The sequence below is a fragment of the Schistocerca cancellata genome, chromosome 2 (genome assembly GCF_023864275.1).
Source record: "Schistocerca cancellata isolate TAMUIC-IGC-003103 chromosome 2, iqSchCanc2.1, whole genome shotgun sequence".
Classification (NCBI taxonomy): domain Eukaryota; kingdom Metazoa; phylum Arthropoda; class Insecta; order Orthoptera; family Acrididae; genus Schistocerca; species Schistocerca cancellata.
The window spans coordinates 673,059,359-673,084,888 of NC_064627.1; the positions used below are offsets into that span (position 1 = coordinate 673,059,359).

General features: G+C 37.7%; 1 protein-coding gene across 10 annotated transcripts in view; it reads right to left on the reverse strand.

Moving 5' to 3' along the window:
• Window positions 1-1,176: 1,176 nt before the first annotated feature.
• Window positions 1,177-25,530, reverse strand: part of LOC126162396 (WD repeat-containing protein 5-like) — a 36,752-nt gene continuing 12,398 nt past the window's right edge. For 8 of the 10 annotated variants that reach the window (XM_049918884.1, XM_049918877.1, XM_049918882.1 and 5 more), the window contains 2 exons: window positions 13,398-13,480; window positions 1,177-8,999 (listed from right to left, as the gene is read on the reverse strand). In XM_049918884.1, coding sequence (XP_049774841.1) covers window positions 7,677-8,969 — 1,293 coding nt within the window. In that variant the 5' untranslated portion in view covers window positions 8,970-8,999; window positions 13,398-13,480 and the 3' untranslated portion in view covers window positions 1,177-7,676. Of the gene's footprint in view, window positions 9,000-10,917; window positions 13,481-25,530 lie in introns of those variants that run through there. The other 2 variants (XM_049918881.1, XM_049918885.1) reach the window with 2 other exon arrangements.

The following is a 25,530-nucleotide window of genomic DNA, read 5'->3' on the forward strand; positions in this document are numbered from 1 at the left end:
AATACAAATTCTACAATCACTTTAGAACAAACAGTTGCAGATTGTTGCTCACCCTCCCATTAATTCTTTTAAGTACACTAGGAACAAACATGCTTCTGTCACACTTCCCTGGGGCACTCCTGATGATATCTTTGTCTACCTGCTTTGCACTTAGAAATCTCCCTTACTGACCTGCAGGTGAAGATGCTGCCTTACTACGTGTACTTCCTACAGATATTCTCCAATGTCGTAATCTTCTGGGGCAATGAAGCTACCATAAAAAATGTATTTATTCTGTACAAATACACAGTAAGAGACTTACGTAAAACCGATTTTCAAAAATCTCACTAAAGCCTCTTTAGAGACTTAAGATTTCTTTCAGTCTTGTGTCAATACAGAATTATGTTCTCTAACGGTATCTGTGGTTTTATGAAAAGGAAAGTTGCCACTCATCATATAGCGGAGATGCTGAGTCACAGATAGACGCAACAGAAAGACTGTCACAAATAAGCTTTCAACCAGCAAGGCCTTTGTCAAAAATAGACAACAGTCTCTCTCTCTCACACACTCACACACACACACACACACACACACACACACGAAAATGCACACACGCACACACACACACACACACACACACACACACACGAAAATGCAACTCACATGCACATGACTACAGTCTGGCAACTGAAGCCACACTCGTGTGTGTGTGCGTGTGTGTGTGATGAAGGGTTTGCTGGCCAAAAGCTTGTATGTGACAGTCTTTTTGTTGCGTCTATATGCGACTCAGCATCTCCACTATATGGAGAGTGGTAACTTTTCTTTCCATAATATTGTTACATTCCATCCTGGATTTTCCATTGTTTGGTATCTGTGGTTTATAACAGAGAGAATTCAGGATGAATGGTGTAATGCACATCCACAATAGTAGAAACAAAAATAATGTACTATGCAAACATACCCAGGGTTCAGAATGGACTTCTGCATTCAGGTGCAAAATTCTATAGGACGTTATCAACATATACCAGGAAGGAAATACGAAATACTCAGCTAATCAAAAACAAGTAAAATACTACCATAGTATCCCATTACTTTAAAGTTTATCTGAATATTTGGAATCATGGATGTAAACAACACATAATTCTAATATATAAAACATGTTTTTACTTTGCCAGTAGACACACAGCTGTCAGTGAAGTGTGATTTATTAGTCTCATAATGTTTCTATATCAATCATTTAATATAGGTATATGTTACAGATTTGTAATGAAACTTCGCCTAAAATAGAAAGCAACTACAGTAATGCTAACAATGGTATCCTCCTCTTCCTGCTGCTGTCAAAATGATTTTTCTCAAATAATTTGTCTATTGCATAAGAATAATACATCATAGTTTCACGAATGTATAGGCAGGGAACAATTATGATTTGTAGTTTCTGATAATAGTGGACAAAATAGTTTTGGCTGTGCAGTACAAAAGCATCTAATAATTTTCTTCTGCAGCTTCAGTATCCACAGATGCTATTTGAGCTTCCCAGAGAACTATTCTACACCTAATGATAAATACAGTAATTAGTATATGCTATTTGTAATGTATAGATGTCAGTAGAAGTTGTACTTCTAATTCAAAATTACCTCATTTATTTTTAAGAAAATCGATGTGTGATTATCTTAAATTCTTGTCCAAATTTAATCCAAGAAATTTAACTGTATCATCTTTCTCTGTAACCCAATTGTTCAAAATTATTTTAATCTCCTAGCAATTTAAATGTTTCTTTTGGATATGTACAGTATGGGATTTTGTTTTCAGTTCCAGTTTCAACCCATTTAACTGGAACCAGTTTTCTACGGTACTAAATAAGATTCTTCGAATAATACCATATTCTGCAAACAATTTTGTAACTGGATTGTAGCCGTTTTTGACAGGATTTGAAGAATACAAATTGGACAATAGCTTGCTCTGTTTCCACTTGACCCTTTCTTGAACAGAGGTTTACCTTCTGTTTACTTCAACAATTTGAGTTAAAAATATTAGTTGACTATTTTGATTATTTCAGTTACTGGATATGCTGTTATGCTTTACAGTGATTTAAGTGTCCTTCACACCCAGTAGTATTTTTTAATGATAATATAACATTTTACACAGTCTTCATCAAAACCTTTTAAAATTCTGTAAGATACTGAGCTTCTTGATCCAGCCCAAAGCGATTTACTTTACTCTGCTGTATCAACAGCTGCCTTCTCTATATTTAACAAGTACTTAGAGGATAGTATGCTGATGCATTTGAGATAAGTGTGTCAACATTGATGTGGTCTCAGAATTAATCTTTAATGCTCCAGTAGAATATATGTTATATTGAAAGTTCCTGAAAGATTAACACTATGTACTGGATCATGTCTCATACATAGAACCCTGTCTTTTGAGAGAAATGGTCTTTTTCATAATGTAAGGCCTGCTAGTAATAGTGAATTCTCTGTTCAAGAATCACAAGAAGAGGAGGTATACTTAGAAAAGGTTGGGTGATATGGAAAGATTTCAGTTAGATTACCTCATGGTCAGACAGAGAATCCGAAATCAGCTACTGTATTTTAAGACATATCCAGGAGCAGATATAGACTATCACAAAGTAGTAGTAATGAAGAGCAGACTGAAAGCTTAAGAGATTAGTCAGGAAGAATCAATACGCAAGAAGTGGGATACAGAAGTACTAAAGAATGATGAGATACGCTTGAAGTTCTCTAAGGCTGTAGATATAGCAATAAAGAATAGCCCAGTAGGCAGTACAGTTGAAGAGGAATGGACATCTCTACAAAGGGCATTCACAGAAGTTAGAAAGAAAAACATAGGTACAAAGAAGTTCACTGTGAAGAAGCCATGGGTAACAGAAGAAATACTTCAGTTGATTGATGAAAGAAGAAAGTACAAAAATGTACTGGGAAATTCAGGAATACAGAAATATAAGTCACTGAGGACTGAAATAAATATGAAGTGCAGGAAAGCTAAGATGAAATAGCCACATGAAAAATATGAAGAAATCGGAAAATAAATGATTGTTGGAAGGACTGACTCAGTGTATAGGAAAGTCAAAACAACCTTAGGTGAAATTAAAAACAAGGGTGGTAACATTAAGAGTGCAACAGGAATTCCACTATTAAATGCAGAGTAGTGAGAGGATAGGCGGAAAGAATACTTTGAAGGCCTCTATGAGGGGGAAGACTTGTCTAATGTGATACAGGAAGAAACAGGAGTCAATAGACAAGAGAGAGGGGATCCATTATTTGAATCAGAATTTATGAGAACTTTGAAGGACTTAAGATCAAATAAGACAGAAGGGACTGATAACATTCCATCAGAATTTCTAAAATCACTGGGGGAAGTGGCAACAAAACGACTATTCACATTTGTATGTAGAGTGTATGAGTCTGGCGACATACCATCTGACTTTCGGAAAAATATCAACAACACAATTTCGAAGACTGCAAGAGCCAACAAATGTGAGAATTATCACACCATCAGCTTAACAGCTTATGCTTACAAGAATAATGAACTGCAGAATGGAAAAGAAAAATGAATATGTGTTAGATGATGATCAGTTTGGCTTGGGCAAGGTAAAGGCACCAGAGGGTCACTTCTGATGTTGGGGTTGATAATAGAAACAAGACTAAAGAAAAAAAAACAAGACATGTTCACTTGAATTGTTGACCTGGAAAAAGTGTTCAACAATGTAAAATATGTGAAGATGTTCAAAATTCTGAGAAAAAAAGGGGTAAGCTATAGGCAGAGACGGGTAATATACAATATGTACAAGAACAAGAGAGAATAATAAGAATGGGCGACCAAGATTGTAGTACTCAGATTGAAAAGGGTGTAAGAGAGGGATGTAGTCTTTCACCGCTACTGTTCAATCTGTACATTGAAGAAGCAATGATGGAAATAAAAGAAAGGTTCAGGAGTGGAATTAAAATGTAAGGCGGAAAAATATCAATGATACGATTCGCTGATGACACTGCTATCCTGAGTGAATGTGAAGAAGAATTGCAGGATCTTCTGAATGGAATAAACAGCCTAATGAGTACACAATATGGACTGAGATTAAATTGAAGGAAGACAAAAGTAAAGAGAAGGAGTAGAAATGAGAAATGTGGGAAACTTAACACCAGGATTGATGGTCACGAAGTAGATGAAGTTAAGGACTTCTACTACCCAGGCAATAACCAGTGACAGATGGAGCAATCAAAAGTAGATTAGCACTGCAAAATGGACATTCCTACCCAAGAGATGTCTACTTGTATCAAACATAGGCCTTAATTTGAGGAAGAAATTTCTGAGAATGTGTGTTAGCAGCACAGAGTTGTATAGTAGAGAAATCTGGACCGTGGGAACAGTGGAACAGGAGAGAACCGAAGCATTTGAGATGTGATGCTACAGACGAATGTTGACAACTAGATGGACTGGTAAAGTAAGGAATGAGGAGGTTCTGCACAGAATTGGTGCTGACAAGGAGAAGGGACAGGGTAATAGAACATCTGTTAAGACATCAGGGAATGACTTCCATGGTACTTGAGGGAGCTGTAGAAGGCAAAAACTGCAGAGGAAGACAGATTGGAATACATCCAGCAAATATTACAGGACATAGGTTGCAAGTGTTACTCTGTGATGAAGAGGTTGGCACAGGAGAGGAATTCATGGCAGGCTAAATCAAATCAGTCAGAAGACTGATGTCTCAAGTCCATTTCAGGCACACAACTTTAATATATTACGAACTTTAATGAGTATATTTGTTGGAAAAGAGTTACAGGTGTGACATTGGAAGAGTTCTTGAAAATGTAATTAATTTAAAAAGAAGGTCCACTAACAAAGCCAGTGATCAAACTATTCTTGAAGTTCTACTTGGATTAATGGAAAAGGCAGATAAGGCTTGAACAAGAGACAAATTAGTCAACAAGGGCTTGTGTAGTCACAGAGTTACATATTTGCTCAACAAATTTAAGCATAGAACATTATAATAATGGTACACCACAAAAAGACTACTCTCTATCTGAAACATGAGGAAAGGAATTACTGTAGTTTAGTGATTGCATTTCTTCATGTTTTTGTTTGTTGCTTTTATCCAGGAATTTCCATTACAGTTACAAATAAGGAGCTGGTATTTTATCAGTTACAAAGAGGCTTATTCTAATCACTGTGAAATATACTGTGTAACCAATCACTAAACAAAAGGATTTTAATTATGTTCATTAGTTAGTGAGAAAATTAAAGCAATGCCTTGCGTGTCATACACTGAAATTCAAGAATTTACCACAAGATTATTATGTCACTATAACAATGTGTTAGTCTGTTGAATAACCACTGTTGTAATGCTATATATTATAATACAGTCCAAAATCTAACAAATCCTCATCATATAATTGAGCCAATGAGTGGCAAACAAGCACAGACATCTCTGAACTACCTCTGCATTTTAACATTACAGAAACAAATTTCAGTGGCATAGTTGTTCCTGAAACCAAATAAATTAACCTTTACCTTTTAATATAAGTCTGGCTCCTACTCAATACCTTAACTACATAGTAAGTGGATACAGTTATTCCTTCCATTTTTTTGTATTCCACCCAGTACAATAACTTCTACTTATATAATGTCTGTGTATTGTTGTGCCATACAGTTCCCATATTCTTAATAATTTGCAGTTCCCAACAGCACTTTCTGGAACACCACTCTGTTCCGAGTCTCATACCATTTCTTCTCAAAGCTTATACCCCTGCTGGTTCACTGCTTGTGCAATGCACAGCCTGGAGGTAGCACACTTGTGAGAGTAAAGTAGGAGGTATGAATAAAAGCTAATGATGGGTTATTACCCCTTCAAGAAGTCTCATTACAAATGGTGGAAACAACTGCTTTTTTCTGTTCATGGCAGGTGTCACAAGACAAGAAATATGGATGAAAGATAAAGTTTACCCTCTCCGAACTGTGGCAAACATTTCCAGAAAAACAAATCACATACTAAATAATAATAATAATAATAATAATAATAATAAAATATTCACACCCAACGAGTTTCTGCAAAGTGTGTGCTGACGTCATTAAGAGCAGGAACCAAAATGTGTCTGAAATGAAACATTCAGGCAATGCCCTGGTTAGGATTTTTATCTTTGTTTGTGCATTTCAAAACAAACAAGAAGTTAAATTATGTTGAAGAACAGTTTGTACAAGTTCCTTTTTTTCTTGGGATAAAAAAAATGTTTTGGTAAAAGCTTTTGTATGTTTGTCATTAAAAACTGATATAACATACATGAATATACAGACCAGATATGAACTCCATAGCCCATCATTCGAATTTGTTGCACTCATTGTGGCAAGGCAATGTGCTAAATTTTGAGTTCAGCTACCCTGTTTGGGGTATTTGAATTCTGTCTCCAATGTATTAACAGCAACAGACGAGATCTGTAAACTTGACAAGGTAGAAATGGTAGGTTGGGCAGTTTTCACGACAGTGGATGGGCAAACACAAAACAGAGGTATTAATGGAGCAACAAAGATGAAAAGGAAAGAAGTAGTAAATGGTGCAGGCAGCTAATGTCTGAAAACACCTGAAAGACAATAAATAAATCACTACAAAAAATTGGAAAAATGATAGCAATAGCAAGGGAGTATGAATGAAAAGGAGATTTACAGGTGTACATTGAGGGAAACGTAGTGGCAAGAATCAACTAAATGGTGTAAAGTAATCTCCCAGATAGTTTAAAGGTTTGGCGATAGAAGGAAGAATGCCAAAGTTATGAGCCACTTGCATAGTGGATGATGAGGATAAAGAAAACTGAATAGAGCAGATGTTCCCAATTGTCAAATGTGCCAGTCTCCACTGGGAGTAAGGATATGACGCAGGTCACAATCTCACAGAAATGGATATTTTTCTTCTCTATACAGTTTAAGAAGGAACAAATGTGGAACCAACAGATGATATTTTTGGTCAAACAGTCCATTTATCATTTGCTGTTTACTACACACACAAAAAAAATCTGCATATAGAGCCCAAGTCTTGGAAACAGGTCGCTTCTTGATTTTTTATTGCACATACAATGTGACAGAAATAGTGGAATCCAATGATGATTTTCTTTCTCCATATACACTGAAGGCCAACAGTCATGCACTAGTGATGAATAAAGAAAATGTAACATGCTTCCACAACCAGATGTTGTAGGGAATGTTTTAAATACATCACAAATGTGAAGAAAGCAGACAACTATCTTCAACTCATTTAGGGCTTCATACTATTTAAAAATTCACTAAATATTTTAGGAATAAGAACAGAAAACTGTAAAGGTACTACTGATATTTGTTTGTGGACCAACTTTCAGCTGTCATCATGTGAAACTGTTGAAGAGACTCTTGCAAATTTTACTACAGGGTTTGCAACAAAAATAATTCATAAAAGATGCAATGTTTTCCTCCTATACCGTAATATCAAAACTGTGGCAGCAAAAAGGGACAAATTCATTTAACGGACAAGATGATTATTTTTCGCATTAGTAATGTCCTGTCTCTGCTGAAGCAAGTATGCAGAAAAGCTGAACAAATATCTTCTCATCAGATCAACTTTTTTTCATTTCGTTATGTTACATCAATATTTACCCAATTACTAAAAAAGTTCAATATTTATTTTCAAATATACAATTGTCAAACTAAACTGTTGATCACTACTTCGCATTTTCTCTCTCATTTTCTGGAAGCTCAATTTTCTTCTTTTTTATGTAATGCTGAATGCGCTCATCCAAACTATCACATTTTGGCCTCTCAAAGAGCGGCTGGTAAACTTTGCGTTTCACTCCATCGAGAAGGCATGAACTTTGTTCATTTGCATTTTGCTCTATATTTTCTTGTAAGCAGCACAACATAGAACGCACCATTGTTGTTTTAACAGCATTAATTGTCCAAATTCTCTGGAGTTCATGTATCACACTTATTAGTGTATCATTGTCCACTATCTCCCCCATTTCATCAAATTCACAATGGAAGAGATTAAGTGGAACTTCATTAGCAAGACAATACTGAGGTTTCTGTGGGTTAATATCAACGTTTAGTAAGTCCTTTATAACAGTGGGCTCCTCCTTGCCTTGACCAATTAAGAACAAAACACCGACAATGCATCTAATCTGGTGCCAAAGAAAGCCTTTTCCTTTTACCGTTAGTACACACACGTCATATGATACTACTTTTGCAGGATCCTCGGAGACAACTTTCAGTTCAATGCTAAGAATTTCCCTTATATAATTGATTACTCCATTCTTTACATCCATTTTACACAAATTACGAAAATCATGGCTACCTACCAGATAGCATGCAGCTTCACTAATCCTCTGTAGATCTAAATTTCCTCTAGGGAAAAAATATTTGTATGTCCTAGATTTGCAATCAAATCTTGCACTGAAGCCTTGTGGTACAGGTGTCCAGGATAGAACCCTAATGTCACTTGGCAAAACACGGTTCAAAAGCTTTGGATACGGTAGTTCTGAGTTAGTGCTTCCTGAGTGTACTTCCTCTTCAGTCAAGTTGCTTCTAACATCTAATGTGAATGCCTGACAGAAAGCACTTACACCCTTATCTGTACGACCGCATCGATGATAATTGGCAGTCTCCCTGCTTTCAACAAGGCAAGTTTTGTACAGAGCTGCAAACAGCTCATGTTCAATCGTTTTAGTGCTGTCCTCCTGTGTTGCTAGACCCTGATAATTCCATCCAAGATACAATACTTTCAACATAATATGCCTCTTAATGCAATTTGAAAAATCAAAAGCTCGTTTGCGCTTTGTTTCTTCAATACTGACTGTATTCTCCACTTCACTCAGTCGTTTAGTTAGTGAACACTTTAATTGTGTGTTATAGGCTTCCAACTGCAAAACTCTTGAGATCAGTTCTTCTTTTGACAACTCCTGAAGTTCTTCTTTTGTATATGTTTTTCTCTTCTGTTTTCGGGCAGGATTTTGGGCCATTTTGCACCTTTATTTTCAGGTGATTTGATTCTGAAAGAAATATTGAAATATGAAAATTAATTACACCTTCTTTACCATTTCGAGAATCAAATCTGTATGGAATATTAACATTCTCTTTAATGAATTAGGAAAGAATACAGTGCTTTCTTGCACATATTCTGGTTACTACAGTAATTCTTTGTTATTGCACTTATTTGCAGTCTAAAGACAATGCAAGAAGAAATGGTGGCTTAATGGTTTAAGGAAAAGATTTTTGTGGGCAAGGGGGAGGAGGGGGGGAGTGAGTAAGCAATGAGGAACATATTCATGGTATCACAATAATTTTTGAGCAGCTTATAACAAACAGCTTTCAAACTCATCAGGCAGCAAAGTAGATAACTGGGGGGGGGGGGGGGGGGGGGGGTCAACATAAATTGCCTGGTAAAAAAAGAAAATTGCATTCAGTGCAATGAAAACATAGTACAACTTACGGCATCTCAATCTCCTAATCAAATGCACCAAATGGTAATACTGCACATGAGTATGTAATAAGCTCAGTGCTAAGGTGCCTTGTGAATTGGACAGACACAGGGAGTCACACACACATTTCATATTTACTAATTCAAAAGTGACAACAGTGAAACAGACACACCAGCAGTATCGAAAAAGCACTTGTCCATCTGCACGGGTTCAAAAATCCAGATTCGACGATATAGAACAATAAAGTTAAGTTCAAAGTCAGGCCTTTGTAGTCACTGGTAATGTGCGGCTCTTCACAGTAATGGAAACTGTTTTCACTAAACTGTGACACAGATATCATGCCTGATATTGGATGTAATTTTTTTCCTCACTTCAATGAAACTCAAAGAGGCAGAAGAAAGTGTAGGTTCTCTCCCAAAGACCTTTTCATTCAACCGAGACTTCATAACGAATTTTTCCTTTTATATTCACCTATTTCTGTCTGATTACCACCAACTAGATATTCATTGCTTTCGTTTGAATCTAAAGTGTAGTATGATTTCACCATTTTGAATGCTGATCAGATTAAAATATCAGATCTCTGTTTAACTTTATCGACTTCTTCTGACAGATATTTGGATAACAAAGGAAGGAAAATATGAGTTTAACAATCTATCAATGACATGGTCATTATGGGAGTGCACAAGCAGGATAGCAGAGGTATAAAGGGGATTGGCTTTGGTATTTTCAAAGGAACAACACGTCAATTGTTTTAAGTGATTTAAGGGTACCATAGGAAACCTAAATCTGGACAGTTAGAGAGATTTAAATACTACTCCTGAGTATGAGTAAGTGCCTTAAACAATGTGGTACTTCAGTTGATGTTACTGCTTTTCCTGTACATACTATATTGTAAATAGTAATTTTTTATTTTTCTTCCCAATTATTTTACCACCATTCAATATTATATATGCAAGACCTAATCTATGTACCCTACTCAATACTAAAAGAAGTCAATATGTTTTTAAAAAACATCACAGTGTCTTCGGATTAAATGTTATCAGTTCTGAGCACAGTCCAATGCTGAAACCAAGGTCTTGACTACCTTATGCGTGCTATTAATACGATATTGCTCTTCCTCACCTGCTTCATGAAAAATGCTATACTCAACTTCTTATTTAACATTAAACTGGTTTTCTTTTGAAAATCATACCTCATATCAATGCAAGTCTTACTAATAGCATATATCTTTCTCAGCTCCAGTATATATATTTACAAGCCAAAGAATGATCTTGTTTAACTGAGTGACCAACCAAGAAACATAACCACAGACACTGTAAATTAAAGCTGTAATTATGCTGATGCAATTTTGTGTTACTGATTACACTACTGTTGACATGGTGAGCAGACAGCAGCATTACACAGTTTGTTTTCATTCAATGCACTGCAGTTTACTAAACACATCAAACTAGTCTCTTACATCACTAGTGTAGATTTACATTTTACTCTAAAGGGAAAAGAAGATTGGGGTTTACTGTACCGACAATGTTTATTCCACATAGTTCCATTTAATTATTTACATTTCATTAACTTTCCATATTATTGGACACTATTTCACTGTCTAAATTTCTGGCAAGCAAATAACCAAGTTATCAGAAAAACTTTTCTCTAAGAGTCATACATTTAGTTTCAAATTACTGTTCGGCTGTGTAACATGTCTGACTGCCAACTGCACTACATTACAGCCATATCTAAGGAACTCCAGAAATTCAAACTTGTATCATCAACAGTAACTTATTACTATGACTCCTTAGAGATTTGGAACCAGATTGTCTTACATGTAGAGAGAGAGGTAGACAAAGCTAACAAACTTGCAGTTACATGTATTATGCCTCTCAGTAACACAAACTATTTTACAAATATTTCATTAACATTGTTCTCCTTCACTTGTGAAGGCATAAGGCTAACAAATTTTTATTAATGATAATCATCCATTATCAGTATCTGATAAGTCATTAACACTACATTCCATCTTTGATTCCTTTTCTTTCATGATAGTACATACAATCAAAACATTCCTGCAGACAGTCAGCATTATGGCTACAAAATGCAGTTAATTAAAAATATAATATACCACAGTCTTACAGTAAAAGTTTTGTCTAGAGCAATTTAAAATCTGGTAATCATCATCAGTCACTGCAATATAACTGCGCACTCTTACATTCCATTAGCCATTTTTCTTACATTTAAAAATACATAAGATATTACATGATCATATCAGCAGAACTACTATTGCCAAATTATTTGGAACTGCTGGAATAAATAGAGGACAAACCATCACAACATAATTGTTTTCCACACACTAAATTAATTTTGGAATAATTTTTCAATGTATCGTTGTGTGGTGATTTAGAATGAGTCCAAAAATAATGGACAATGAAATAAAGTGCTATTTCAATATTATTATTATTGATTTTTAAGTTTTACATTAAATAATATACAATGAAACAAAGAAAGTACTGTAGAAATGCAACTTTCAAAATAAAACTTTTTGGCTGAAGAGTAACTTATATACAGGTTAAATGTAACTTGATTCTCTATACATACAAAGGATTCCTATAACACAGTTGTCAGATGTTTGAGAATTACTGAAACTTCAAGAAATTCTTCTTATAAAGGCCATTTACTCCATAAATATTATTGTTTGTCCATCAAATCTTAGGCATTGATTACATTTAATATAAAACAAATGACTGAAACTAATACTGAATGCACAGTCAATGACTTGAGCTGATTGTCAGTACAATTAATAATCACCATAAACAATTACAATCATTATCTCAATAATAGGAAGTAAAACAACTTAAATATCACTTTTCCATAATTTAATTGTCTTGTCATTTTCTAGTGCTGCTGAAGCAATAATATTTTCTGTTGGATGACATGTTGTGCAAAGCACTACATCTGTATGTCCTTGTAGCTTCTGCACTATTTCCTTTGTCTGGAGATTCCAAATATACACCATATTGTCCTCTGAACCAGAAACAATCCATTTACCACCAGTTACAGAAAAATTAGCAAATATACAATATTTTTCATTACGATGTCCTGTGTATGTTTTCAAACATTTTCCTTTGCTATAGTCCCAAAGCTTCAATGTGTTATCCAATGTAGCTGCAAGGATGTATTTGCCATTTGGAGAAAATTTAACAAATGACACTGGAGGATTGTCATCATCTATCAGTGTTTTCAGGCACTGACCTGATGCAGTATCCCATATTCTGCAGAGGCCATCATAGCTACTGGACACAATTAGGGAACCATCTCTGTTAAAATGAACAGCACTCACTGGATCTGAATGAGCAGGCAATGTCTTTAAACACTTTCCAGTTCTTACATCCCAGATGCGAACACTCTCATCAAATGAGCCAGAAACAATTAGGTTAGACTGAGGATTGAAGTTACAGCAAAAAACATAATTACTATGACCTTTAAGAGTTTTCAAACACTTTCCTGAACTCAGTTCCCAAATTTTTAATGTTTTATCATCAGAAGCACTTACTAATAACCTGCTATCACTAGACCACGAGACATCTGATATACCCAATTTATGTCCTGAAATTGTCTTTTCAAACTTTCCGTCATATGCTCCCCAGATTTTGATTAATTTATCAGCAGATGAACTTGCAAGCCATTCACCATTTGGGCTGAATTTTACAGCAGATACTGCCTTTGTGTGACCAGCAAGAGTGAACTTTAGTGCATAGTTAGGTTTCACCCCAGAACTTGCTTTAGCAGATCCTCCTGTTGGATTATTAGGAGTTCCTGGAGTAGTCGTATTGTTGACTCCAGTTTGTGAAATATTTTGCCCCGAGCTTACTGGTACCATTGTAATGGTTTTCAAAAAGTGACAGTTATGTTAAATGTATCAATATCATGTAATGTCTGGAATTCATAATAACCAAATTAGGGGCTGTCTGCTCAACACACCTAGTCCACTATATGCACTTGCGAAGCAAACTACAGCGTAACCCTCTCAGCAGTGTTGACGCCTTGCAGGAACAGGAACAATTCTGAAACAATTACAAGTTTCTTTGTTAGCGAATACTTTGCACCCTGGTGTGTGTGTGTGTGTGTGTGTGTGTGTGTGTGTGTGTGTGTGTGTGTGTGTGTGTGTCCGTCCACTCTTGTACAAAACACGCCAATTTGTTCTTTCTAAATGAGTGATGGGTGAGAGGCCGTAAAATGAAAGTGAATATGATACTTGAAAATCCTGGGTGCAATAATAATAATAATAATAATAATAATGGAAGGAATAGGGGTAATCACTCTCCTATAGTTGAGATGATGGACAGTGCACAGGCACCTAAAGAAGAATGAAATTATTGCTACGCTTTCAAACAATGTCCTTCCTTGGAGATAAACTAACAAGAACACATACAAATGCATGGTTATATTAGCTCGAACATGCAGTTGTACTGCACCATCAAGATGACACAACTATGTGTTATGTGTACGAATGTGGGTTTTGCTAATCTATTGTGTACAAAAACTTGGTTAATTTCAATTTTCGTTACGCACTTGTTACCTGTTCAAACACACAATTATTTGGCGAGAGGCTGACTTTACTCCTACCATTGTTTAAAATGAAAGTCAGCAACAGGTATGTGGGAATAACATTGCATTAATTAACAGATTGTCTTCCATTAGGAGAGCAGAATGCGCTCAACAATCACAATATGACTTTCGAAGTGATAGAGAGCAGCAATCAGTAGTAGTTTCCTTTTTAGCTTTATTAAAGCAGAACTAGGTTTCGAATAGTAACTAGCCTTTATCAATGCAGTATTTCAAAGTTTTTATGCCTGCCGTAGTATGTCTACACCTGCTGTTTGAGATCCTGTCACAGTTCATTCCAGTCTGTTACTTAATTCACAATCCCTATTTCCACATGTGTGCCACTTCCATACATGATAGCTTGATACAAAATTTGTCAGTAAAAATTATTTACCTTTAAGAGGACATCACTGTTCTGTCCACCAATAGTTACCTATTTCACTTCATCTATATATAAATATACAAGATTCCTCTTTGTCTGTTGGGAAATGAGAATGCAGTGCTTCATATAATAATTCTTGTTGATTTCAGTGTAAATACTGCAGCCTTTTTACCACTGTGCATGATCCATGTATACAGGCAGCAAGAATTCTTCTTTATTCTTACACAGGCTTAATGAAATGTGTACATATAGCTGACAATGCCCTCTTAACGAAAAATGATTCATATTGATGCACATCAAGTTGACAAAGGCAAACAAGCTGACTGTACAATGGTTTTTAGCAATACAACAGCAGACAGCTGGAGACCAGATTTCTGTGCACAGCACTGGTGATTAAAAAAGATGAAAATACTAAGCTCAGTTCTAGCAATGAAAAAAATATGCTAGCTGATCATGTATTGTATACGCGATAAGGTTCTTGGACCTGATATGAGTAATCAAAACCAACACAGAGTGCAAAATAAAATCACGGATGGAGCCAACTGATGAATGAATCAATAGTAACTATCTAAGCTGCTATAACCATAGATGATTTGAACAGTTATTACTATCTGTATCTGGCTGACATTCACTTTTGTATCGGGATAATCATGAATCTATGTCAAGGGAGGCAGTAGGTGGGTGGTATACAACATGTGTCTCAGAAGAAGCAGGGCTAGAGTTTATTGTCTCGTCAGAAACCAAGTATAGTTGGGAAAGGATAGGGGAATAAATCAACCAAAGCCTCACTGAAGTAATTGTTATAGAATTTGCCAGAAGTGCTTTCCGGGAAAAAGTTATTTTAATGATTTTGGGGTAAATGATGTTTTCTGGTTATTATCCAATACTTGCAGATATTTACCTTTATTTTTTTAAACAAATATAGGATGTTGCTGGTAATTAACTCTTTCCAGTGCCTACAATAAAGTAATATTTTTACATAAATTAATGTAACTGGTATCTATATATGTTTGTAAAATAGAACTGACAAAGGCTCCACGACAGTCTTCACTCATTTGAAATAAATAAAGATAAAGCTGTTTTGTCTGGCATCTCACAATGCCTATGTTACAAAGATTGGCACTTACGACTGTGTCTAGCCAATGGACTACTAAGAGCAGCACTGACACATAACCCTTCTAGTACCAATGTATTTATCGTAACATGTAGTGCCAAGGAGGAGTGAGGGAGGGAGAGGGGTGTATTTTGTGCCCACCACAAAAAATTTTATAATTCAGATTTCTTTAACTTTTATTGACCTTTATTAACAAAATATTGTAATACGTAATAAATGTCCAGAAATTGTAAATATCTTTTAGAACGCTCTACAAAAATGCATTTAGTATTTTTCACTTTTTTCCATCACATGAGTTTATTTAGTCTTATTTTCTTGAGCAGCATCTCTCCACATTGGTAGTAAAAGTCATTACAGAGTTATTGCAGAAACTTCATTATAATTAAAAAGTATTACAGATATTTTAGGTAAAACACAGCAGTTTACATTACATAGCTTCTGGGATAACTTACTCATCCCTTTCTTCAGGCATGTCTTCGCACTTGGAACATGCAACAGTTTTCTTGCTGTGTTTACTGTATGTGTATCTGTTACAGTTGTTACAGATAATTGTTGTTTTGTTCACTTTATTGTATTTCACTGCTTTTGACTGGCTTTTATTACAACACAAAAGACACCTTCCCCGTCCTCCTTCAGCTTCCTTTGCAGCAAACTTCTGTTTGATACTCCATCTGAGAATATGTCCCTCAGTGAAGCCATACAGTTCTGGAATCGTCTAATATTCACTGCCCTTTCTTCAATGTATGATTTTGTGAATTGTAGTCCAAATTCGTGAAGAAAAAGTCATTGCATATTAGATTTCATCTTATTCCCTTCTGAGAAGCTGCACAGAAACAATGTACAACCATTCAACGTTGCTATGTCCACAAAAGTATAGAAAATAGATCGCAACCACCTTCTTGTAGCCCTTTTAGTTGGAAATTACTCACCCTTTGATCAACTGTGCCAATGCTGCCTTTAAACTCATTATAATACAAATTTATGATTGTTTTCTTCTTAGTGTCCGTATGTGAACTAAGAACAGCATCATAATGTTGGGTCAACAGCAACGGAAGGCTTTTTATTTTTATTTTTTTCATGGGTGATATATGATACAACTGTGATTGGGATGCTTCCAGTAATAGAATTACTGCACGAAAATTTACTGGAAAATAATTCTCTTCTTGAGTTGTCTTTCAGTTTTTGAGGAATATGCTTCCTATTAGCTTGCAATGTTCCCACAAGTGAGATTGTGATTCATCCATAAATTTTTGGCCAAATTAACTGAAGTGTAATCTCTCTCTGTCTGGTGGCTTTGCATCCTGAATTATGTGTAGGAACAACCAGATGTTCCACTACAGCTGCAGCTGAATTTGATTGTTGTGGACTGTCATTTTTCCTCCCTGGATATGGCTCCACGCTGAGAACATATCTGGTTTTATAGTCTGTGAGCATTGTACGTATACCATACTTTCCAGGGTTTTCCTTAATGAAGACCTTGAAGGGACACCTACCACGAAACAATGACAATATTTAATCAACAACAGTGTACATACCTGCAGAATAAAATCTTGGTAGTAATTCATTCATTTTATCAAATACTTCTCAAATTGCAGCAAACTTGTCATATTTCCTGCACTCTCTCTCTCTCTCTCACTCTCACTCTCACTCTCTCTCTATCCTCAAATTTTACTATTTTAGTATGCTCATGGTCTCTGCTTCTACTCATAGTAGCAGAGTAAACAAACCTTCTGTAAGTGTTGGACCATAAATCGGAAACAGGCAACAGTTATCTCTAGCACTGGACAAAATGGCACTGAATAAGAAGTAACAAGAAACAATCATAAACCCAAGACACATAAATCACTTTTGAGATCATTGTTGCTACCCACACAGAGAAATACAATGCCCAGAGGATTTACACTGCCAAAATTTTTAAATTTATGGAATAAGGCATTCGTTGTCAAGTCACATCTACTACTAAGGAGGTAGACTTTATGACGAGTGCCATTAGACTTATATTAAGTTTTGATGAAAGAATTTACACATTCATAAAATCAGGTGAAGGAAATAAAAAACAATATTTTTATGAGAATTTTAAAATATGGAATACCAATCTAAATTACAATATTTACAAAAGGTGGGCACAAAGTAGCTCCTCCTCCCCCCCTCTATTACATAGATACAGAAACCACAAAACATCTAGAATATTGAGCAGATGGATACTGTCCCACTACAAAGTTAGACATTTTACTTATCTCACTACTATGAGGGGTTCAAAGATTCAGGTTGGAGGCATGCGAGGGCAGATATTAACTGTTATGACACAAACCGAAAAAGAGTTTCTTTGTACCCGGACCACTTTCAACCAACTCCTTCCTTTGCTAGATTTCACACCTAGGTTCATTCCTTGGTTCACACAGTCATCACTTCTGAAATCCATTCTACTTTTGGGAAAGGCTCTGATTAACTGCAAGGAATGATATCAAATGTAAGGATAAAAGGTATTGGTGAATTCTTAAGTATTGTGGCCTGGGCACTCTAACTCTTTTTCCCAGGTAAACAGAAAGCATGCTCACTTAAGTGACCTGCAGGAAGTAGCTAGGACTTGTGCTATGTAGGACGTTCTGTGTATAGCTGAACTTGCAATTCATTGGACATAGATGTCTACTTTTACCTTGAGATTTTAACTGATTTTCAACTCTGCAGACGGATATTTATATACCTAATACATTTGCTTTTGTGAGAATGCCAAAAAGTTGAAGTGGAGAAAGGGTCTTCACCAACAAAAGAATTCCAAAAGCCAGATTTAAGACATTAAGTATTTGTTCGGCTATCACCAGTTATTGTATCAAATTGATCTGTAATTTTTTTTTAAATAATAATAAAAAAAGCATGTGTTGCTACATTTTGACTGATTTTACGTTTTCAAATTCACACTATATTTAACTTCTTATTATTTTCAATGGTAGATATTTCAATGGGGTATGTCCTGCTTTCTTACCAGCTCCCTAACAAACACTTATCAAACAACATAAATTTTTACCATCCACCAATGCCTCACTTCTTTAAACAACTCCCCAGAAGTGCATTTGAATACATCAAGGGACAGATGCCCCGGTGCTATCGCTGTAACTGAAGCACAGAAAGTAATAACAAACAATTTTGGTGGTAGTTTTCATTTGACGTTTAAACAGAAAAATATGGCCATCACAATGACATGAGGGCATGCTGAAAAATAATGCCTCCAAATTTTATATGTGAAAACCCTTAAAGCTTTTTAAACAAAACAAACTTTATTAACATTCAGCATATTTATTGCACATGTCTACAGATTTATTTCTCAACAGTCGTCCTGGTAACAAATACATTCCTTCCAGTGAGAAATAAGTTGGGTGACACGGCCACTGTAAAATGTTTGACTTTCTCGACAACCTCTGTTGCATCGCTTCATCACTATAAAACTGTGATCCCTGAAGGTTTTCTTAAGTTTTGGAAGCAGATGAAAATTGGGTGAGGCCTAGTCAGGACTGTATGGAGGATGATTGATGACAGTAAAGCTAACGCATCTAACTTTGCAGATGACATACTGCTCGTCTGGTCTGGTATTGTAACACTGAAGGAGAGGGTGCTCCATGTGTGGATGAACTCTTTGAATGATTGTTTTCAGCTTTCTGGCAACCTGTGTCAGCAAAGCGGAAAAGTTGGCCGAGTAATATGCATGACATATAACACCTCAACCAATCTTGAGAACAGAATAGAAAATTTGGAGGCATCACTTTTCAGCACACCCATGTACATCTTTTCTTGTTTTTGTATTAGTATTATAAAGTACTTCAGTACATTTTGGATATTTCTCCTGTTTTGTATATCTATTGAAGTATTCTAATATAACAACAAAATAATCAGTTTTTGAAAATTTAATGTAACTGGACTGATAAAAAACTCTACCTACCAAGCAACGGTTGAACACACACATAAAAGAAGGTTATACTTATGTAAGCTTCCAGAATCAGTGGCTGCTCCTTCCGGCAAAGAGGTTGGAGGGGAAGAAAGAGGGGTGAAAAAAATGACTGGAGAGGTTTCAGAAAAGAGGAAGATTTTGGAAAATGGCAGTTCAGGGGAGACTTTTCAAAAACCTGCCCTTTCCCTAAATCTTTCCAGTCTTTTACTTCACCCCTCTTCCTCCCCCTCCAACCATTCTGCCAGGAGCCACTGGCTCCAAAAGTGTAACCTTCTTTTATGTGTGTGTTCTGCTGCTGCTTGGTGAGTGGATTTTTTGTCTATTCAATTACATTATATTGAAATTTTCTGTAAGTCATTAAGGCAACTGGAGCAGATAAGAGAAATCCTCCCCTCAATCATAGCAAGTTTTCTTCAGAGCTTTCAATGCACTGGATACCATGTTCCAGAGGTTGCCCCTCAGTCTGCAAGATCCAGGCGGTCGCAGCGGGTGGGCTTACTGGTAGTTGGGAGCTCCAACGTCAGGCGCGTAATGGAGCCCCTTAGGGATATGGCAGCAAGAGAGGGGAAGAAAACCAATGTGCACTCCGTGTGCATACCGGGGGGAGTCATTCCAGATGTGGAAAGGGTCCTTCCGGATGCCATGAAGGGTACAGGGTGCACCCATCTGCAGGTGGTCGCTCATGTCGGCACCAATGATGTGTGTCGCTACGGATCGAAGGAAATCCTCTCTGGCTTCCGGCGGCTATCTGATTTGGTGAAGACTGCCAGTCTCGCTAGCGGGATGAAAGCAGAGCTCACCATCTGCAGCATCGTCAACAGGACTGACTGCGGATCTTTGGTACAGAGCCGAGTGGAGGGTCTGAATCAGAGGCTGAGACGGTTCTGCGACCATGTGGGCTGCAGATTCCTCGACTTGCGCCATAGGGTGGCTACACAGGTAGCAGGGGTTGTGTGGCGTGGGCTGGGCGGTTTTTTAGGTTAGATGGCCTTGGGCAAGTACAGAAAGGGCAACAGCCTCAACGGGTGCGGGGCAAAGTCAGGACATGCGGGGACCAAGTAGCAATCGGTATTGTAATTGTAAACTGTCGAAGCTGCGTTGGTAAAGTACCGGAACTTCAAGCGCTGATAGAAAGCACCGAAGCTGAAATCGTTATAGGTACAGAAAGCTGGCTGAAGCCAGAGATAAATTCTGCCGAAATTTTTACAAAGGTACAGACGGTGTTTAGAAAGGATAGATTGCATGCAACCGGTGGTGGAGTGTTCGTCGCTGTTGGTAGTAGTTTATCCTGTAGTGAAGTGGAAGTGGATAGTTCCTGTGAATTATTATGGGTGGAGGTTACACTCAACAACCGAGCTAGGTTAATAATTGGCTCCTTTTACCGACCTCCCGACTCAGCAGCATTAGTGGCAGAACAACTGAGAGAAAATTTGGAATACATTTCACATAAATTTTCTCAGCATGTTATAGTCTTAGGTGGAGATTTCAATTTACCAGATATAGACTGGGACACTCAGATGTTTAGGACGGGTGGTAGGGACAGAGCATCGAGTGACATTGTACTGAGTGCACTATCCGAAAATTACCTCAAGCAATTAAACAGAGAACCGACTCGTGGAGATAACATCTTGGACCTACTGATAACAAACAGACCCGAACTTTTCGACTCTGTATGTGCAGAACAGGGAATCAGTGCTCATAAGGCCGTTGCAGCATCCCTGAATATGGAAGTTAATAGGAATATAAAAAAGGGGAGGAAGGTTTATCTGTTTAGCAAGAGTAATAGAAGGCAGATTTCAGACTACCTAACAGATCAAAACGAAAATTTCTGTTCCGACACTGACAATGTTGAGTGTTTATGGAAAAAGTTCAAGGCAATAGTAAAATGCGTTTTAGACAGGTATGTGCCGAGTAAAACTGTGAGGGACGGGAAAAACCCACCGTGCTACAACAACAAAGTTAGGAAACTACTGCGAAAGCAAAGAGAGCTTCACTCCAAGTTTAAACGCCGCCAAAACCTCTCAGACAAACAGAAGCTAAACGATGTCAAAGTTAGCGTAAGGAGGGCTATGCGTGAAGCGTTCAGTGAATTCGAAAGTAAAATTCTATGTACCGACTTGACAGAAAATCCTAGGAAGTTCTGGTCTTACGTTAAATCAGTAAGTGGCTCGAAACAGCATATCCAGACACTCCGGGATGATGAAGGCATTGAAACAGAGGATGACACGAGTAAAGCTGAAATACTAAACACCTTTTTCCAAAGCCGTTTCACAGAGGAACACCGCACTGCAGTTCCTTCTCTAAATCCTCGCACAAACGAAAAAATGGCTGACACTGAAATAAGTGTCCAAGGAATAGAAAAGCAACTGGAATCACTCAACAGAGGAAAGTCCACTGGACATGACGGGATACCAATTCGATTCTACACAGAGTACGCGAAAGAACTTGCCCCCCTTCTAACAGCTGTGTACCGCAAGTCTCTAGAGGAACGGAAGGTTCCAAATGATTGGAAAAGAGCACAGGTAGTCCCAGTCTTCAAGAAGGGTCGTCGAGCAGATGCGCAAAACTATAGACCTATATCTCTGACATCGATCTGTTGTAGAATTTTAGAACATGTTTTTTGCTCGAGTATCATGTCGTTTTTGGAAACCCAGAATCTACTATGTAGGAATCAACATGGATTCCGGAAACAGCGATCGTGTGAGACCCAACTCGCTTTATTTGTTCATGAGACCCAGAAAATATTAGATACAGGCTCCCAGGTAGATGCTATTTTTCTCGACTTCCGGAAGGCGTTCGATACAGTTCCGCACTGTCGCCTCATAAACAAAGTAAGAGCCTACGGAATATCAGACCAGCTGTGTGGCTGGATTGAAGAGTTTTTAGCAAACAGAACACAGCATGTTGTTATCAATGGAGAGACGTCTACAGACGTTAAAGTAACCTCTGGCGTGCCACAGGTGAGTGTTATGGGACCATTGCTTTTCACAATATATATAAATGACCTAGTAGATAGTGTCGGAAGTTCCATGCGGCTTTTTGCGGATGATGCTGTAGTATACAGAGAAGTTGCAGCATTAGAAAATTGTAGCGAAATGCAGGAAGATCTGCAGCGGATAGGCACTTGGTACAGGGAGTGGCAACTGACCCTTAACATAGACAAATGTAATGTATTGCGAATACATAGAAAGAAGGATCCTTTATTGTATGATTATATGATAGCAGAACAAACACTGGTAGCAGTTACTTCTGTAAAATATCTGGGAGTATGCGTGCTGAACGATTTGAAGTGGAATGATCATATAAAATTAATTGTTGGTAAGGCGGGTACCAGGTTAAGATTCATTGGGAGAGTCCTTAGAAAATGTAGTCCATCAACAAAGGAGGTGGCTTACAAAACACTCGTTCGACCTATACTTGAGTATTGCTCATCAGTGTGGGATCCGTACCAGATCGGGTTGACGGAGGAGATAGAGAAGATCCAAAGAAGAGCAGCGCGTTTCGTCACAGGGTTATTTGGTAACCGTGATAGCGTTACGGAGATGTTTAACAAACTCAAGTGGCAGACTCTGCAAGAGAGGCGCTCTGCATCGCGGTGTAGCTTGCTCGCCAGGTTTCGAGAGGGTGCGTTTCTGGATGAGGTATCGAATATATTGCTTCCCCCTACTTATACCTCCCGAGGAGATCACGAATGTAAAATTAGAGAGATTAGAGTGCGCACAGAGGCTTTCAGACAGTCATTCTTCCCGTGAACCATACGCGACTGGAACAGGGCAGGGAGGTAATGACAGTGGCACGTAAAGTGCCCTCCGCCACACACCGTTGGGTGGCTTGCGGAGTATAAATGTAGATGTAGATGTGGAACATGAAGTAGGTCTACAATTTATGACAACAGCATATTCTTCATTTAACTTTGTCATGTTTAAAATATTTCAGGTCTGTTGAAAAATCAGTGTGGAATTAACAAATGAGATTTCCTAATGCAAATCTCAAAGGACGTCACAACTCACAGAGAACAATTTATGCAATTACCCAGTGAGCAACAGTATGGTGTATTAGTGCCTAAGTAAGGAATACATTTTTTAAATGCCACTATGTGGGATAGTTGTTTGCATTTATGGGGCGACTCATGATACAGGTTTTATCTGTTCATTTCTTGCAGTTAATACCCAATAAAAATATTTGTTTGGCGAAGTAAGCCATAAGGTGCCATAAGTGTGGCAGTCAAATGATTATCAAATGTAAATATGTGACATTATTACAAAGCTGAAAGCTGGAAAATAGAAACCACAAACATAGAATAACGAACATGTTCTCCCTCACTGAAGGTTACTTTTTAATTAAAATAGGAAAGACAATTACATTTGAAATACTGCATTATACTGCAAGTTCCACTAGAGTGAACCTCCTGCATACAGTGAAACATGCTGCACAGCATTTGAAGCAAGAACAAGCTATCAGGATGGAATAGTATCTCCCAAATCCTCACTGAAATCAATTACATAGCCTTCTGCATTCCAAATACATTAACAGTTCAATGTCTGTCTGATACTCCCTGTGTATTATTGAAGCAAACACCAGAAAAACTACTTGGACAGTTTTCCTGATTCCTGGAGAAGGAAAGAAGGAGGTTTAAAAAACTTTTTCCACAAGTCGGGAACTGCTCTTCCTCCTCTGCTGGCTTACTTATTTTGCTTTGTCTGTGTGCTTTTGTAATGGTGTTGTGTAGGTTTCCAATGTCTTTAGTATAGCTAGGGACTGTGAATGGACTGATGACCACTGCAGTTAAGTCCCATAGTGGTCAGAGCCATTTGAACCATTTGACTGTGAATGCTGTGTTTTCATGTAAGGCGAGTTGAAGACCCTTCACTCACAGCTCCATGAGGTTCTGGCTTTGATCATACAGCTTGAGACTGTTGCCAATGGGCATCAGTGGACTTGGGATTCCAAGGAATATCCAGCACATCTCATGAGCCCCCTGATATGTCCACTACAGTGAATAAACTGGTTACTGCCTGCACTGAGTCGAGTGTGAGATTGTTTCAACATGTGGCAGACAATGATAAGTTTTCCGGGCCACTGACTGAAATGCCTCCCCAGTCTGTCTGACAAACAGCCTTCAGGTGCTACCTGGCACTAATGATGGTCCTGAGCCAGATGCAGTCATTAGCCTTGTTTCAGTGGAAGCCTCTCAGTTTACAAGGTCGGGCAGTCACGGAGGTTGAGAATATTGATAGTCTAGAGTGTGGTGGAACGTATCACTTTGGTAAAGCAACATCTACCAAGCCAATGAATGATATTCACAATAATTGCACACTGTGTGCATACTAGACACAATTATATCAAGTGTGGACTGGATTATTCTGGATGACATGAAGCACACAGCATACAACCAAGAGCAGATGGTGCCTCATGTCATTACTAATGTGTGTTCCTTTGACTCAGAAGAGATTCTCTCTAGTTTCCAGAGGTTATCTGAAGTGGTAAAGACAGCCAATGCTTCGTCAGCTAGGTAGAAGTTGGATAACACACTGCTCTACCAAAGTGATATCTTGCAACATTCTCAAAAGTGGAGCTCACCATCAGTAGCACTGTTGACAGAACCATTCTGGACCTTCAGTACAGAGCTGAGTGGAATGCCTGATCAAAGGCTCAGACGGTTCTGCAAATGTGTGGGCTGAAGATTCCTTGACTTGCACCTTACATTAGAGAGATGCTGTGATCCACTCAATACATCAGGGACCCTTTACACACAGGAGGTGGTTGCATGGGTATCGGAGGGTTGTGTGGAATGGACTAGGTAGTGGCCCATGTTAGAGACACCTGGAAAAGGGTTCAGTATCAAAAGGTGTGGGTCAAACGAGGAATGAGGGTTGACCCAAGAAATATCACTATTACAAAATGAAGTATGAAGTCTGGAAGCTAGGAAATGAAATACTGGTGTATGTAAAATTGTGAGGACAGGTCATGAATTGTGCTTACATAGCTCAGTTAGAAGAGCACCTGCGTGCAAGAAGCAAAGATCCTGAGTTTGAGTCAGGGTCTGACAAACAGTCGTAATCTCCCGTAA